This window comes from Epargyreus clarus, unplaced genomic scaffold (assembly GCF_041222505.1).
Source record: "Epargyreus clarus isolate Ecla_fem2 unplaced genomic scaffold, WU_Ecla_fem_2.2 ptg000018l, whole genome shotgun sequence".
Classification (NCBI taxonomy): Eukaryota; Metazoa; Arthropoda; class Insecta; order Lepidoptera; family Hesperiidae; genus Epargyreus; species Epargyreus clarus.
The window spans coordinates 14,114,368-14,132,962 of record NW_027332226.1 but is presented as its reverse complement, the minus strand read 5'-3'; the positions used below and the strand labels follow the sequence as shown (position 1 = coordinate 14,132,962).

The 18,595-nt window shown below is 35.5% G+C and overlaps 2 protein-coding genes across 2 annotated transcripts; one reads left to right on the top strand and one right to left on the bottom strand.

The window, feature by feature from the left end:
- Window positions 1-761: 761 nt before the first annotated feature.
- Ldlr (low density lipoprotein receptor) lies at window positions 762-11,819 on the top strand. The gene is made up of 8 exons (XM_073082754.1): window positions 762-974; window positions 5,051-5,538; window positions 5,769-7,429; window positions 7,792-8,438; window positions 8,828-9,185; window positions 9,630-9,804; window positions 10,177-10,461; window positions 10,849-11,819. Exons 1-8 carry the CDS (start codon window positions 792-794, stop codon window positions 11,078-11,080), a joined length of 4,029 nt encoding a protein of 1,342 aa, XP_072938855.1. The 5' UTR covers window positions 762-791; the 3' UTR covers window positions 11,081-11,819.
- LOC140749643 (transmembrane protein 50A) lies at window positions 11,617-16,063 on the bottom strand. Its single transcript, XM_073082755.1, has 4 exons — window positions 15,864-16,063; window positions 14,932-15,063; window positions 14,179-14,314; window positions 11,617-13,533 (listed from the first exon to the last, which is right to left on the bottom strand). Exons 1-4 carry the CDS (start codon window positions 15,957-15,959, stop codon window positions 13,424-13,426), a joined length of 474 nt encoding a protein of 157 aa, XP_072938856.1. The 5' UTR covers window positions 15,960-16,063; the 3' UTR covers window positions 11,617-13,423.
- Between the last annotated feature and the right edge of the window lie 2,532 nt (window positions 16,064-18,595).

The window sequence follows — 18,595 nt, the reverse complement described above, 5'->3', positions numbered from 1 at the left end:
ATGTAAACAAAGTCATTAACAAATTAATCATTCATGAATTATTCTCATTAGTTCACAAGCGTGTGCCTACTGCCTATTGGAAACAGAAACACAATTGGTAACACTTAGATCAGATTTCAAGGTATAGTTAATAGTGAGATAATAATTGTTTTTCTTTCTTAAAAATTATTGAGGTAATTTACGATGATCAACAGTGTAATTAGAATCCCTGTTGGCAAAAGATAAATAAATTATCCTGTCGGTAGTATTTATATGCACAGTTGTACAGTGCAGTGTGTTATCGATATTGTAATAATTGATGTTGTTATAAATTGTGTGTCTAAGTTGGTCTGTGATACTCTTCTGCATGATTTGTAAAGAACCAAGTGATTAAAAATATGAATAAACATACAGTGGGCAGATGCCCATTAGGTTTTAGTCGTACACCTACCTACTGAGCTCGAAAATTTTGTAAAATTTATATTTACCGATTTACTTTTTGCTTGAAATACATACGAAGTTAATGTTTTAATTTGAGTATAGAGCGATCAGCCGATTTTACATTATTCGTAGAAATGTGCTGATTAGAAGCTTTCTACTATAAAACTTCCCAAATACCACGGGATTAATAATATTGTTTACTATTTTTTCTGGAAAAAAAAGGACAAAATAGGTGGTACAAATACTTAGTTTTTATGCAGTAGGTAAATAAATCTCTGGGAGTAAAGTGATCTGTGAACGCGTCCCGGTAGTCAGTAGTCCATACAACCGGGTGCGTTCATACAGTGTAGTAGTGTTCCGGAGTTGGTGCCATGTGGACGCGCGTGGGCTTGCTCGCGCTGGCCGCCTGCGCGTGCGCGGTGACGCACGACCAGTTCTACCCGCACGGCGTCGGCCTGGACCAGCAATTGCCGCGAGGCCCCGAACAGGCCTCCCGCGAGCTACCCCTAAACGTGCCCATTGTGTTCTACGGCGAAGTCTACGAGTCTATCTTTGTGAGTAATTTTCTTTCATTTAATTTTTATCTACACTCAATAGATAAAATAAGAGGGAACGTTTCCGTCTCTCCTGTTCGCTAATAATATAGCTTAATAAAAATTGGCAAACAGTGTTGGTAACGAAATATTGTTGACTTCATTCTTCCATATCGGAATCCTGGTTTTGATTGCAATATTTCCTGTTAGATATTATTTTTTTACTTGCTACAAATGTACATGGTAGTCAAATGGTCTTCATTGGTATTATATTAGCCCTAGGACCTCAGCTCTTCTTATTTTAAGAGAACCGCAGCTATAAGTTAGTATTATATGCTCTCAACTTTAAAGATTACCTATATGCGTTCATATCCTGTGGGATACTACCAGATAATAACACTCGATGTAACCTTTCCACTGACAGAACAGTACCTATCGTGTTCTATGAATAAACCGTGATAAATATACCTCCTTATATGTGATAAATATAAACCTACTTTTAACTGCAGGTCCTACTGAGATCAAGATAGGTCTTCAAGCAATAATGGTCCTAGGGTCCCAAACTGCATGCTCATTTCATTATGTCAAAAAATTGCAGATAAAAATAAAAATCATATAAAATTCGCGAACCGCAAACTTTTGAATTATTCGTCATAAGATATTAAACGTTGTTATACCTATTACTACTACTACGTACTATTACTAATACTATTATGTATGTATGTATGTAGGTCTGTATTGTAAACAACCGTGTATCTCATATATTCTGTAAACAACCGCGCATATTTCCTCAGCTTGTATAGATCTCAATGTATCTACAAAGTTAAGCAACGTTGAATACATGGTATTTGGATAAATCATTTAAGCTTCCGTACTTCGGTAGACATGATAAGCTTTCGGTGCTTTCGGTCTCAGTTTTGTTATCATAGGGCAGTAGCTGTTAAACCATGACGGCTTTATGGGCGGTTTCAAAACAACAAACGAGATCCACTAATCCGTTTATCAATTCAGGGATCAAATACGGAATCCAAGAATCCGATTGGAGCAACAGGGTGCTACCACCACCACACCTATTTCTGCCTATCAATAGTAGTGTTAAGCGCTGCTGTGTTCTGTTTTGAAGGGTGTGGTAAGAGAGTCATACTTTTCCGATGCGTTGCAGCTTATTCGTCAGGGGTTGTGGCGCATTTATGGCCGACGTCTGGTTCGAATATGTAATTCTATCTGGGGTTGAATACAAATGTTCATAGGCGGCAGTAGCCACTTACCATAAGGTGGACTGCATGCTCGTCTGCTATCCCTATATTATAAAAAAAGCTTTCCTCCACTGGTGAGGAATGTTGCAGCCAAAGAAGATACTAAGTATAGGCGTAGAATGTAAAATATGAATCGAATAGGGATATAAGTACCTATATTTTAAAACATTAACACGTTTCTAAGTATCTGTACATAATTAAAATGATGCAACAGCTTGTGGTTTGTTTAGAATGTCGATGTTTCTAAAACACGAATATTATTAAGTTCTCAATAATATTTATATTTTTGTTTCCTCAATACTAGTTGTGAATCATTTCTAACAAACAATTCTTACTTTAGTCTTGCTACCAACATGTTTGTAGACTAAAAATTACTGGGGAACTGGTGGACAAAGATATAATAAAATATATCATACGATCAAATCAAACCAAAGAAAAGATTTTCTTCAATTTAGATACTTTATACTTTTTCCTTTGAACGAAAAAAAAATGTTCATGCCAATTACCGATCGAGTATAACACTTGTAGAGAAGGAACCGAACCCAATAGTGGGATATAACATTCTAGCTAAAGGTAAAGTAAATATCGTGTCTTCAGCAACCCATTCCTGTCCCGCTGCTGCCCGTCTCTTCTCGGAGCAAGAGGGGATTAATTCATTATCCACCGCCTGGACAATTTTTTTTTTTTTTAAGAAATATCAATCACGATGTTTTCTTACATCATCTTTAATTAATCAAGTGATAGCTAATTTATAATAAACACATAGCGTTAAGTGTCTTTGAATATCGTGAATAATCTTTTTTATTTCAAACTTCTTCATGTTGTTCTTAAAATTGTGTGACGGCAGTCCTGTTCTTTTTGTTTTATGACCCAATTTACCATTCTGAGACTAGTGTCCAGAGGCAGCTGTTAACAATATTGGGCTCAGGATGATACTCAAGGCTACTGCAGATAATTTCGATGACATGTACCATTGTATACTGTGCTGAAACAATTGCAATTATTCGCAACAGCGATAAGATTCGGTTGCAGTCAACGGAAGCGCGTGGGTGGAGGATGGCAGCGGTCACTGACTGCTGTTTATAATCCATCTTAGCACCTAAAATGTTTTCTGTATACATTGGCGTACTTAGCATTTTTGGCTGGTTTCCGAAAAATTTGAAGAGTACCAGTGTTCACAACTGAGCTTCACCATTTAAATATGCCAATACTCTTACCCTTTTGGCTGTAAACTCTTTATGTCCCACTTCTGGGTACAAGAAGAGCCTTACAAATGGAGGAGTCTTTAATCTTTATACTACAATTTTACTTGTTGAAAATTCTTGTGATAGTAAAGGTGTGTGTGAGTGTAGAATTATCTCTTTATTTGTGCCATTCGTATGGTATCCATGACATAAGGAATACTAATGTAAGGCTATTAGTTTAGCTTAAATCTAATTTCATTGAATTGTGTGTTTTTTTTGCCTTAAATCATCATGTCTAAATGAGCGTCTTCTGTCTCCTCAAAGATTGTGATCAATTGACAAACTTATCCCACAAAACGTTCTATGAGCAGTCTATTTTATTACATTCTATAACATAAAGTAATGACATTCAATAATTCTTAAGCGAATTTTAATAAGAAACATTACAAATTAGGAGACCTCGTTATCAGCAAGTTAGGCAAGAGTCGGGACCTTTACTTACATAAATGTGTAACACTTGATATATTATCACCTAGCGGGTCATGCCTGCCTAATCATTTTAGATAAGCTACTAAGTATGTAATATTACGTAAAGAATACTCTTCGTATATTTTACACGTACCTTAGTTAGGTACTATTCGTTAGGTACAAGATGTTGGAAGTAGTGATGATAAAATTGTTCCATAATTTCATCTGTCTATGAAATGTTAGTTACAGAAACATTGCTTCATATACGCCTTAAGATATCAGCTTTCTTAAATACCTTTAAATTCTTTTGCTATTTACACACGAGTAGGCAATCAACTTAGTTCCTAAAAATCTTCAGCGCATCTTGTCCATGGGCATCCATGTCCAGTGACCTCTTGGACTGAATGCTCGTTTGCTATTTCGATTTTATATAGACAAGATGCAATATCTTTATTTAGCCTCTGTAAAGGTTGAATATTCAAACTGTTGGTGTTTATTAATGTCAAACTTCTGTGCAAAATTTCATGTTTTAAATCAAATAGCGATGCGTTGTTATCAGTTAGAAAATGTTTTATTAAATACTCACAGATGTTATACCTACTTTTAATTTAAAATTACATAAATTACGCAATAAGTAATTAAATTTCATATTAATATTTAAGTGGTGTGATAAATTATGTCGTATGCTTTTTAACTCAGCATTTACACATCGATAGCACTGTAAAAGTAAACAAATAAATGAGAATGGGTAAATACCAGGAATTCTATATGTTCATATGCATATATTAATTATGATATGTAAAACTTAGGTTTGCCTATATTAAATTCGCTTATTCCAAATTAATTACCTGATATCTATGCTTAAGAGTTCTATTAAATTTTAAAGGTATGTGAGTGAGAGTGCCTTATAAGCGCCTAATAAGGTGGTATGCGATTTTTACATTTTTTTATAAAATTAAAGGGAATTATTTCAAAGAACCGTCAAACATTTAACTTGGTGTGGTTATAGTAACATTCAATAATAGATTGTAGACACGAATCAGCATTTAGCTAAGTTTCGGTCATAGGGTCATTGATATCAGTTGCTATTTTAGAAACAGACTATTTCATGTTAATTATTGTATTAATTACGTTTATTAACGCAAGTATCTATTTTAACTATTTGATTATTGTTATCTATTGTTCACAGGTCAACAACCATGGCGTGCTGTCTTTTAGATCTGATATACCCTCGTTTATGAACACAGAATTTCCACTACCATACCCTTCGATAGCAGCCTTCTATTCCAATATCGACACCACTCAGGGTGGTACAGTTTGGTACAGAGAAACCAGTGAATCTCACATAATAGCAAAAGCCGAAGAGAGCGTTCAGAACAACTTCCACGATTACTATGACTTCAAACCAACAAGTGTGTTCATAGCTACGTGGGTGGACGTAACATATACAGAAAGCCGTCAAGAGCGCAAGAACAGTTTCCAAATAGCTGTGATTAGCAACGGAACGGAGAGTTTTGTGGAGTTGTTGTACCCAGAACGCGAGATCCAGTGGATAAACAGAGAAACGCTGCCAAATGGCTTGCCAGAAGCAAAGGCACAAGCTGGATTCGTCGCTGAAGATGGCAGACTGTTTACTTTGCGAGGCTCGGGAAGCCATCAGATCCGTAATGTCGTTTCGTGAGTATCTCCTGTCACAAATAGCGTTACACAATCTGTAATACAATAAATGAGTATGTAAATAAAATTGTTGATGAGTAGTCCATGTATAACAAAAAAAAACACTACGTCATTTTAATCCCAAAACAAGCAGATACTCTTATTATATCGAGAATAAATCAAATTGAAAAATACAATTATAATAAAACAATTTATAGCAGTATATTTTAAATATATTTTGTTAATTTCAGGTGGTCTAATATTCAAGAGCCTGGCAGATACGTATATCGTGTTGGTCGCATTCTCCCTGACGGCAACATCGCCGTACCAGATCAATATAATGAAGTCGAAGTAGAAATTGCAGAGGAAAGCAAAACCTGTGCACAAAGTGGACCCAGTGTGTGCCATACGCATGCCAGATGCGTAGACTACCAAGCCGGTATCTGTTGTCAGTGTAACGATGGCTTTTACGGAAATGGAAAATCGTGCATCAAAGATGATGTGCCATTGAGAATCCATGGGAAATTGAATGGTGTTATAAATAATATAAATCTTAATGACGTAGATATACAAGCGTACGTAGTTGTCGCAGATGGAAAATCATACACGGCCTTGTCACAAGCTCCGCCAAATCTTGGTAACAGCTTGTTGCTTTTAAATGTACTAGGTGGAGTTGTCGGTTGGCTTTTCGCCCAACCATCTGGCACTGCTCGAAATGGTTATCAGTTAACAGGATCAGTTTTCAATCATACAGCTTCTGTAACCTTCCCTGGTACTGACGATAAAGTAGAAATTTCCCAAGAATATATGGGGCATGATGTGTTTGATCAAATTATTATAGAGACATACATTAACGGTACTGTTCCAGTGGTACCAATAGGCACTAAAGTCGAAATAGCCGAGTATGAAGAGCAGTATGCCATCGTTACGCCAGGATTAATACAAAGTGCATCGAGTCGTATGTTTACCATTAAAGGGAGCGGTCAGAAATACGAACAAATAGTGTCACAATCATTTTCATACAACCCATGCCGGTTCCTACCATCCTCAGAAGAAGACACCATACCTATGATGTTGAAAGTAACGAAAAATTATTTGGGCTATGAAGTGAGAGAAAACATAATAAGGTACGCAATGAGTAACAGAATTGCGAACGCAGGTCAAGAGAATCCGTGTGTTGAGGGTCGTAAAACTTGCGGACTCCATAGTACTTGTGTCGTTAGTGGCGAATCATTTGACTGCGTCTGTCAGCCAGGATTTACAAATGTGTATGTGGATGACGCCGTATCTTGTGTTGATATAGATGAATGTGTATCTGGAGCGAATAATTGTGACGTAAATGCTGACTGTTACAACCACGATGGCGGGTTCCAGTGCGTGTGCCGTCAAGGTTTCGAGGGAAACGGCATAAGTTGCAGGCGTGCATCTCAATGTAGAACAATGAATTGCGATCCAAATGCGAAATGTGTTGAGAATTACGGCGAGGCAGCTTATTGTGTATGTAATGCTGGCTTCAACGGGGATGGACAAAGGTGCACGCAAGTTCAAACACCTGAAAATAATTGCGACAACTGTTCCCCCAATGGTTATTGCGCGTTTTCGCCCTACGTGAACTTCTACAAATGTGAATGTAAACCGGGTTACTTGGGAGATGGTATTACTTGTGTTAGAGATCCCTCCTCCGAAGTCGTAGAAACTACACCGAGGCCGGAAGCTACTGTACTAACCACAACAAGTGCTCCAGTAACCGAAGCAGAGTATAACGAGACCTTTGTTCTTCCTGAGTGTGACTTTTATGGTTGTGTGTGTCCACCTGGGTATTCGAGCATCAAAGATGAAAGAAACAATGAACTATGTCGCCTTGACAGCTATTATGTTCCAAACCCTATTCCAGACGCTAATGATACAGCAAGTAAGTAATAATAATTAAAGAAGGAAAATTTTCACACTTATTATACTATTTAAATAACGTTCCAAATTAGTCTGTACCTATTGCAATTGCCTGTAAAAGTATTTTTGAGCTTGATAAAAGTAAATAAGAATGAGTAATAGTGTTTACATACAAATGCGCTTGACCAACCTACGTATGTCATTTAAGATTATTCTTAGAAATAATTACGAATGACACAGAAAAATGCAAGTTTATTAATATCGTGTCCTATTTTATTTTTAAATAAATTGTCCGCGTTATTTCAGACTTATAAAGCTACATTTGTATTTTCGCATTTGATAAATGTAAATGGATATTATACTAACGAGTTTTAAATTTTTCAGTTACATGCTATGTCGATACTGATTGTCCGCCAAACGCTGTATGCTCCATAAATATTCCTGAGCCGTATAGTCCTTCAGCGGACCAAGAACTTGGCCATTGCGTCTGCCCTCAGGGTTATGAAGGCGATGGTTACGAATGTATAGAGAAAACTGGTCCTAACTGTTCCTGTGGGCCCAGCGCTCACTGTATCGACACGGCAGCCGGTGAGCTGATCTGCGTGTGCGACGCCGGCTACCACGGCGACGGGTACATCTGCAGACCAAACTTCAGTTGCACGAACAACTCTGACTGCGAGTACAACGCTGAATGCCGGCCAGACGCGGTCAATGGGGAGTACGTCTGTCAGTGCATTGAAGGTTATATCAAGGATCAGAATGACGCTTGCATTCCTGACGGCCAGCTGTGCAATGGCGCTGTTTGCGCTGAGCACGCGTCGTGTCTCTACGATGAAACGGATGCCGTCAGTTACTGCCATTGCGACGAGGGGTACGAGGGTGAAGGGATATCTCAATGCACGCCTCAGGGGAGGACGTGTGACGTGTACAACGACTGCAACCCGAATGCGGTGTGCACACGCGGCGATAACTCGTTCCAATGTGTTTGCAGGGATGGGTTCGTTGGAGATGGATATACTTGTAATGAAGAGGTAAGATAAATAACAAAATATTTTGATGGGCTTTACTGTGCTAGACGTTTTTTTTTACAATATAGGAGTAGCAGACGAGCATAAAGTTGGTACCTGATGGTAAGTGGCTACTACCGCCCATGGACATCTGTAATTAACCCCGGGAGGATTAGATATTTCTACCTGAGGTCGGGCACAGATGCGCCGCTACCCCTGAGGACTAAGCTGGAACGTCTCGGAAGTCTGTCTCCCTTACCACTTCCCTTCAAAACGGAACACAGCAGCGCCTAACACTGCTGTTATTAGGTAGAAATAGAACCACAAAGGGTTCTACCGCCTTCCCGTGCTTCATATACAGCAATAATATTTTCTTGTTCGGTTGTTACATCAGCCTGTTGCTTTTATTACAGGTAAATTGCCGAACCAATCCCTACATGTGCGACATCCACGCGTCCTGCCTTAAAACGAACGATGGATACGAGTGTGATTGCAACTCTGGGTACAATGGGAATGGGAGCTACTGCGAGCTCAACCCGCGCTTGGCTGGCAACTTCCTGGTAGCGAGCGACGGCTCAACTATCTACAAAGTGCCTTTCAGAAACACGCCGAGAGACTTCGCCACACCACTCAATAGTGCCGTCTACCAGATTGCGGTTGGTGTGGACGTAGACTGCCTAACAGGGAGGATATACTGGGGAGATGTTGTCAGCAACACTATCAAGCGTGTCGCGTACGATGGGTCCGGATTTGAACAGTTCTTGCCCACTGGTAAGTACTCTTCATGGCACCATATCACACCTATCATCATCATCATGAACCCGTTATTGTCCAACTGCTGGGCACGGGTCTCCTCTCATAATGAGAAGGATTAAGCCATAGTCCACCGCGCTGGCCAAGTGCGTATTGGTGGACTTCACATACCTTTGAGATATTTTTTTTATAAATCTCTCAGGTATGTAGGTTTCCTCACGATGTTTTCCTTCACCGTTAAGCAAGTGATAATTAATTTCTAATACGCACATAACTTTGAAAAATGAGAGGTGCGTGCCTGGGATTTGAAACTCGGACTAACATGATCGAGAGGCTGAGTTTCTTAACCACTAGGCTATCACTGCCACCAGTGTTTCTAAAGTGTTCCCAAGAGAAATGGTAAAGATTTTGAAAATAATATATTTCTTCAGGTGAATTTTATGATGATTATGATATTTCTAGATGTGAAATCCCCCGAGGGTCTGGCTATAGACTGGGCCGCAAGAAACATATTCTGGACAGACTCCAAGAAACTGACAATCGAAGTGGCCAACATGGACACCAAAGTGCGGAAAGTCTTGTTCTCCGGGGCTGGCATCGCGAATCCCAGGGGTATAGCAGTACACCCTGGATTAGGGTAAGTTATAATATTTAAAAAAATCTAAATTTTCTCGTTACGTTGGCCGTTATTTTGACTCAATGAAAGTTAAATTTATTTTTTCTGATATAGATATTATGTTTAATGAAACCAATGATTTTAAGGATGTTTTCATCTAAACTATACATATGTTTACTGTAATAAAAAACGATCCAATCGTTTGTTTTTGTATATCATATTGTCAATAATGCTTTATAGCATAATGTTTTTTAGATTTAAATTTATTACATACCGTGACTTGTGAGGCATATTTCACTATGAATTAGGTAATCAAATAATATTAATAAGTTTATGACCATACTAATTTGCATGGTGACGATTAATACACTGTGCACGTAATTTCATCTACAGAAAGATCTTCTGGTCCGACTGGAACCGAGCGGACCCGAAGATCGAATGGGCGAACATGGACGGCTCGCAGCGTGGCGTATTCCTCGACAAGTTGAACGTGAAGCTGCCCAACTCGCTCGCCATCGACTGGACGCGCGATCGACTTTGTTATTCGGATGCTGGGCTCTTCAGCATACGCTGTGTGACCATCGACACGCGGCAGAGCGAAACTGTGGCTTCTAATTGCTCGTATCCATTCGGCTTGGCGATCAGCGGTGATAAATTCTATTGGACCGACTGGAGGACGTAAGTTTTACTTTTGATTTATAAGGTAGACTGATCCCTTTTTTAAATAAAGTAGTTAGTAGTAGTTGTAATCTGATGGTAAGTCACTGCTGGAATAGCTCTTGAACTCTTGGGATATCCTCTAAACTTCGCGAAAATTGGTGCGATGGAAGATGGGTGATCGCACCTATTTTACCTGATGACTATCAGGTAAAATAGGTTCTCGTAAAACTTACCACGATGTTAAGAGCCCATATTCCTTCCAAGTTGCAGCCCTTTCTAAGTTTCTTTCAATACAATTTCTAAATTACTACATTTTTGACAGCTTTTTTATTTGAGATGATATTCCACAAACATATAAATTACCATGTCTTTAACCTATAATCAACAAAATTTTAAAATCAACAGGCAAAAAATCGAGTACATCGACACCGTAAATCAAGTGAGAGGATTAGTGCCGATTTCGACTACATCCCGTCTGTTTGGGCTGGCGGTGGCGCCAGACCAGTGCCCGGGTGCCACAAACGTGTGCCAGAACAGGAACGGCAACTGCGACGTCAACCAGCTCTGCTTGCCAGTCGGCTATGGCACCAGGACATGTGTCGATGACGACGCACCGATGGATAACTATATAAGATAAATAATCCAATCGTTTTTTTAAGATCGTGTGAACGTACTTAAGGTTTTCGGTGCAAAATTTCAATTGTTATTTCGAGTCTATAGTAAGCAAATTTCAAGAAACGAGTCGATTGATTGAATTATAATTTATTTGATACATAAGTTACTGAACATGAATATAAAAAAGCCGCATTTACCTAATAATTAAATACACTATGTAGGTATGGTGCTAAAATGTTACTTATGATATAAAAAAATATTAGAGGTAGAAAACTTCATGACATCGTAACTTTACTACACCTATGTAAATCAAGTTGTGTCAGTAACCTCACTATTATGAGACATGTTTATCGTTTTGGTATGGTTATATTTAAATTACTTTTCCGAGTTCATTTAAATATACCATAAACCGTAGGTCAAAGACCATGTCATGAATATTCTATGTTCTTTGGATGCCATATTTTAATTACCATTGTTAAGTATAATGCAAGTGTATCAAAGTTCTTTAAAGTCAAGTAGTTTTAGTTTATAAACACATCACAAATGAAATACTCATAATTATTCTATAAGATCTTTATTTCAATAAATGTTACAGTTAATAATAATACAAAGCAATAATTATTTATTTCTCCTTCGTATTTTGTTAGACTCTCTTAGTTTTATATAATTTGACAAAATAATTTATCCTGTTTAATAGTTATAATTGCAAATTCTACAGAATATGTATTTTAATGTAAATAATATATTATACCTAATAAATATTTGAATGTTTTTTACAACCTCACATATGATCTGATGAAAGAAATGAATCAATTGGAATTAATGCAACTGCACACAATATTATTGGCAAATAATAAAATTATCTAGCTTTCACTCGCGGTCAGAGGTGATGTCAATAGTTGTTTTTTTCTATCCTTTGGGAACAGTTCTTTTTTCCAGATAAGATAATATATCCTATGTCTTTTTCTGAAACCCTGACAACTTGCGTACAAAATTTCGTGACAATCGCATTTGTAATATTTATAAGGATAATAGTTTGTCTGTGAACTTATAATATTGACTGTGTAATATTTGTGTATTACTCACAATATTATTGTGTGCAGCAGCGGTGTCAATTTTTCACAATTTGACATAATAATGAAATATAAAATAATACTATAAACAGTTCTAGATTTGCCTATCTCATTCAAAGATACAACAAACCAATAATAAATAATTGAAGGCTTTTTATGAAAATAAATATCAATAACCACTTAAAATTAAACTAAATATTTTTTTGTTAATGAACAAAACTGACAGTAATAATTTTGTAAAAAGTTTTTTTTAATTTATATATCTATTAGTTTTTGGATAAAATGTAGCATAGAATATGTCATGTTTTTAACCTGAGTAAATAGGAATTAAATGAAGTAAAGTTGTTATACATTTTTAGAATTGGATTGTTTAGTGTTACACTTGCAATATTATAAAAAATATGGATACATGTAGTTTTTTAAATTAATGTCAGTTTTGTTCATAAATAAAAAAGGCAGCATTCAGTGCTTACACTCCAACTTACAGTTTCAGATTGAGCTATTGGCACATATAATTTTTTGCCCTCAAATGTAAAGTTAGTTTTAAACTAAAACTCAGGTTATTATAAATTGATTGGTTGTAACCAGAGTGCAGGCACTGAACGGAACCCGTATATAGATTGGATGTATCTAATCTCTAATGATTTATAAACAAAATGTTTTCTAGCTATCCTTAAACCAAAACTGAAAATAATAATGCCAAGAAAATGGAATCAGCAGTGACTGGTATGAGATGAAAGTTTTGAATGTACCTAGTCTTTATAATCTATCGTCCGTTATTAATAATCATGCAATGTTTTTCGCAAATTTCGGATCGCTCATTCCGCCCCACCCCTTAAGCCACTAGAGCACATTGCACATGCCTGTGGGCGGCAACGACCACCCAATTGCTACTCACAAATACATATATTATATAAAGATGAAAATATTACTTTACGAGTATTTTAAAATTACTGTCAGTGTAAAAGTCTATTATACTTTTATTAATTTGAGTTCAGTTTTCTTAGTTTGTGACATTCACCGTGTGAAATAAATGTTGTCATAATTAATACCTATATGAAAACAGAAGTTACTTATTTTTCATTTATGTGTCAAACATTTTAGCAGGATGTAAATATTTCCTTAAGTCCTAATTTTTTACTTAAAATTTTGCTATAAAATTAAATTAATTTGAAGTAGACTTTTTTAAATGTTCAGATTTAAAAAATTACCTACAAGCACAATTTTCACGGTGAAATGCAATTAATATCCAATGAATTACGGCATAGGGTAGCAAATGTTACCATTGTAAATTAGCCCCACACGTCCTCAGTGCGTCCGAATTTGAACACTAAAGAGCCGGCGAATATGAAAGCGTTTTGCATGAACAGGCTCACACCAGGCCATGTGTGCTTGTTGCTGCCTGGAAAATAAAAAATATAGGTTTTATAATCTGTATCTTTCTCATTTCGGATTATAAATTCATTAGGCTCAAAAAGAAAATACGACATTTTTTTATAAAATAATATTAATAAATAAATAATATTAAGAAAAGGATTTTTTAATGATTTTCGCTTTTTTAAAACAATTATCGTGTTTTCCGTACAATGCTAAATTCATCAAAATTATTTACATAAAAAATCTTCAAAACTCATTATTTAACCAAGATGCCATGTCAATTATTTAATTCATTAATTCCGTGTAATGATTGTAAAGTTAGTTACAGTGTTCATTAAATTCATGTTATACCAATATAGCTTTATGAAAAATTTCAGAAAAAACTATGTTGTGGTTTATTCTATAAAATTATATATATATATATATATATATATATATATATATATATATATATATATATATATATATATTTTATTTCCATTTTGCAATAGTAGTGTTAAGTAGTTATGGTTGTAGATGTTCATGTGCAGTGACCACTAAGTACTTACAGATTGACTTATTTTTGTATTGATTGATTGATTATCAGATATCAGATAGACTTCCTACTACTTTAACATAAATAAAAAGATACCAGATCAAATAATCAAAAACAGATATACATAGATCATACCAGCAGTGACATAGTTGGCGAAGAGTATCCAGCATGCAGCGATGAGAGATGCGAAGCCCACAACGAATCCTAGGAAGAGCCACAGCCTCGCGCCTCGTGGGCCCATGCACCCGCCCGTGTATGTCTCACCACGGACCTGGAGATGACAAATGGATCATTAATGTCTATTATTAATATTCAATCTATCCGAGTTTCGCTTATCAAAGATTGATATTTGACAATTTCCAATATGGTGAAATTGCTGAATTTCGATTCTGATAGTCAGACATTGGATAGATGGATTAATAATAATGGGGGTAAGCTATTAATGTCAAGTAACATACTGCTCAAATTTTAGAACTCTTCATGCTTAGATTTTGTTGTTAACATGGTCACACCAATACTTGTTTCATAATAGTACTGTAAGAGTTCTGGTTTGATTTTTAAGGTCAATTGTCAAGTGAGTGGTGCACCATCCTATGTCCTAGATTATTAGTTCATAACATTAGCTTTTGTGTAACATGAGCTCTATGATTCAGAATTGTTTTCATAATTAGCAACTATTATATAAACCTGTAACTAACCTTGAATAAGATTGAAGTCTTATCACAGACCAGCTAATAAATTAATTCGCAAAGGTAATTATATATAATGCATCAGAGCTCAGACACTCATTAGTTTGTATGACTATGAGTGTTAAAAAGTTATTTTTAAAAGATACTTGCAATTGCTACACTAACTCAAAAGGTTGTTCATTATCATGAATTCTATTACCTGTGCATTTGAAACAGAGTTGACCATGACAAGTGACAATGTTGCCATCACACCACAAACATGGGCTGCATCTGGCAGGTCTCTCGGGTAGACGGAGGCTGCATCAATGATGAACCACCACCCAGTGAAGAACTGGAATCAGATTTACATCATTATCAATTCAAGTATATAAATTTAGTGGTGGAATACTTAAGCTATAGTTATATTATAAAGATATAAACAAAATGTGTTAATTGTGATTCAAACATCTCAAACAAGGAAATTAACACATTTTATCCTGCACTAGGATTGTAGATTTTTTAAATTTAGTTTTTGACTCATAATGTAACATTTAAACAAAGAAATGAACACATTTTATTCTGTACCAGGGTTGTGCATATGTTTAATATAATAGTTTTAGATTTTATCAAAATTGGCTCCGTGACCATTTAAATACTTTTTGCTATTTCGATAGTTCTGGATTTAGCCATCCAGATACACTTGACAAATTCCACAAATTAAAAGGACAATAAAATTTGCTACAATTTTACTGTATTGATAAGATTGGGAATCCTATTCCAGGACTATGATTAAAGATTTTTTTGTTATAATTGCATTATAATTATTATAAATTTACAACCAAAAGAAGCAGTTTATAAATTTGTAATCTTGGATTGGCCTATAGATGATAAACAATAGAAACACCCAAGAATTTATTGTAATAATGTACAAAACACTAAGTAATAGCACAGATTTCTAAAAAATTCCTACTCGCGTCATTAGGAGCTGACATCATTTTAACTACTTGTTTATTCAGTATCAAATTGTATAGCATAAAAAAATCATTTCATACAACAAAGAATATCTGATAACATCAAAAATTCTATATCAGAAATATTGGATTACCCTAAAAAGCGAAATGCGACAGTGAATCACTCATCCATATTACTTACAAGGAGTCCAGCGCAGATAGACGACAAAATATTCCTTTTCTCTCCACTCTCGAACCACACACAGCTTGGCAGCGTAATATTCTCGAAACAACTCATTTCGAAAATGGTTTTCACTTATTTGAGATTACAAAATGGAAAATTTATTATGAATAGCTACAGCTGCAGTGCAATGAAATTGTAAATAAATTTGACAGTAATGCAAGTTGACGTTGACAGCTCAACAATATGGCGTCTTTGCCGTTTCGGCCTTGGATTCTTTCTTTTTGGCTATGCACGTAATGACAAATGCCTGCCTTTATAAGCCACTCTCATATTTAATTGAAATCCTTATTATTAAGTCCTTATATCCCAGGTCTCCTACATTCCTCCTCGCAACTACGGATACTGTTATTATGATACGCAAATATAATGTTATTACGTTACTCTGAACGTGAAGAACAAATTAGTTACTGAAACAGAAATAAAAAAGGCGGAATGGCAAGGACGTGCAAGTTATCAGACGATAAACTTGTTCCTTCAAAATCAAGTTCAATAGAGAGCTTTAAATTAAATTTCATCACTTCATGCATACATGTAAAACTTATAAAACCTACCTATAAAATATCATTGACTCATGTAAGTATCCCTTTATACTTCAACTCCATGAATACCTACTAAATACTATTTCGAAAAATTATAAAGTACTTCTAATACTTAAATGATATATTTTTACAATTATTATTAATTTATATCATTAAATGAAAAATAATAAAATATTCGCTTATATTTATTTTACACTAGATCAATATCATGCTTATGACATGAGCAAAGAAAAAGAGATAAATATAACTTTGTATTTTTGAACCCTCGCAATTAAGTTGAAATAACTATCACGAGGTGCCAAAATTCAAAGCAAGGAACAAAGCGAGGGAGCCGAATATTGAAGAATGGCCACCTCCGAACGCTTCTAAAACAAAAACTGCCTGACTCATTACTCGCCACGACTTCCCTCCAAAAGCAATTTATCGCACAACTTTTTACGGTCATTTGTTTTAAACGTAGCTTACTCATTCCACAGGGATTACAGAAATTAAAAATGTAGGTTTAAATACTTACTCAAAATGTTTTGTCTATTAATTTTGTTTTTTATTTGCTTAATAAAGAAAGTGGGAGGATTATAAGGATTCGGCCCATCAGGAAGGTATCCTATTACCTACTACGTTACGAATTTAAACCATGTAGGTAAGTACAATTTTATTGTACACCAGAGTCCACCCAAAATAGAATCATGAAGGATCAATGAAGGATATTTTTTCGAAGTAATTTTGGTAGTATATATTAATAGGAAAAAGATCTTAATTAGTAACTTATTTAATTAATTCATGTTGTCTGTTTTGTAATTTCATTATTTTTTTTTCTAAATTAAAATATTGTCTTATTTTAATATTATTGAATTATGATTGTATATTAATTATCATATTTTTAATTACGATGTTTGGCATGATGTCGTCACTAATAATAGTACTGCCACTTAGCAAGTAGAGATTATTCGATAATGTATGTATGTTCGATTATGTAAAAGTGATAAGTATGTTAGTGACCATTAAATAATAAATAAATAAATAAATAGTTACTCAGCACTTGTTTATGCGATGAATGGTAACATCGTTATTTAACCTACATATCCAAGCTCTACACAACGTTCTAGTAGTTTTATGAATTCGAACATGCTTATTTGCTTGAGCTTATATGCCCAGTAGTGCAAACTAGAACACTAAGGACTTGATAGAATTTAAAGGTTAAATCTCTGAGTAAATGCAATCTGTATCCAAAATGAGAATAATTGAATCGGTAGTTTTAGGGAGCAACTCCGTCGCCGGGATACTTCCGGTCTACGCTCAATGATTCCCCGTTTCCTGTTATGGCGACTGACTACATTTCATATTGCATGCCCCGGCGGTATCAATAGAAAACATATTTTATTGAAAATATATTACTTTTCCTGGTTTTTATTTGCTTTTACGATATTATTGCGGATTTATTTTCGACATGGATAAATATTATTTATTGTTCCAGTTCCAGAATTAAAAATACAGGTTTCATTGTGCACTTTAAGTGATTCATGTTCAGCTGCCGCGATAGCCTAGTGGTTAAGAAACTCGGCCATTTGATCGAGGGGTCGTAGGTTCAAATCTCAGGCACGCACCTCTGATTTAAAATTTATGTGCGTATTAGAAATTAATTATCACTTGCTTAAACGGTGAAGGAAAACATCGTGAGGAAACCTGCATACCTGAGAAAACATGTTTTGAAAGGTATGTGAAGTCTACTAATACGCACTTGGCCAGCGCGGTGGACTATGGCCTAATCCTTCTCATTCTGAGAGGAGACCCGTGCCCAGCAGTGAGACAGTAATGGGTTGATGATGATATCAGCAGTATGAATTACGGAGTTGTAAATGCTATAAGAACTTATAATGAGAGGTAGACTCCTATTTAAGTGAAGTTATATTAGTAAATAAACTAAGTGAGATGACTTTACTCATTAAGGAATTAAATACAGGAACATCGGAATTACTCGTATGAAAGAAACGCACGAGCGTCACTCTATTGTTAAGTATATTGTTTCTTCAAAATTTGATGACATCTACCTGAACAACTGGCAAAACAAAAAAAAAAACAAGTAAATATAAAAATGAATGAATAAGGCTAAAAATTACTTGCACATTAAAAAACCAACTTCATCAAATTCGC

Bases quoted from the DNA above. Each gene is read 5' to 3' on its own strand.
- LOC140749643 (XM_073082755.1), bottom strand. From the start codon at position 15,959: ATGAGTTGTTTCGAGAATATTACGCTGCCAAGCTGTGTGTGGTTCGAG. The intron at 15,064-15,863 runs GTAAGTAATATG...ATCTGATTCCAG, and splicing joins CTATCTGCGCTGGACTCCTT to TTCTTCACTGGGTGGTGGTT. The intron at 13,534-14,178 runs GTATGATCTATG...TTTATTTTCCAG, and splicing joins CGCCAACTATGTCACTGCTG to GCAGCAACAAGCACACATGG.
- Ldlr (XM_073082754.1), top strand. From the start codon at position 792: ATGTGGACGCGCGTGGGCTTGCTCGCGCTGGCCGCCTGCGCGTGCGCG. The intron at 7,430-7,791 runs GTAAGTAATAAT...TAAATTTTTCAG, and splicing joins AGACGCTAATGATACAGCAA to TTACATGCTATGTCGATACT. The intron at 10,462-10,848 runs GTAAGTTTTACT...TAAAATCAACAG, and splicing joins TATTGGACCGACTGGAGGAC to GCAAAAAATCGAGTACATCG.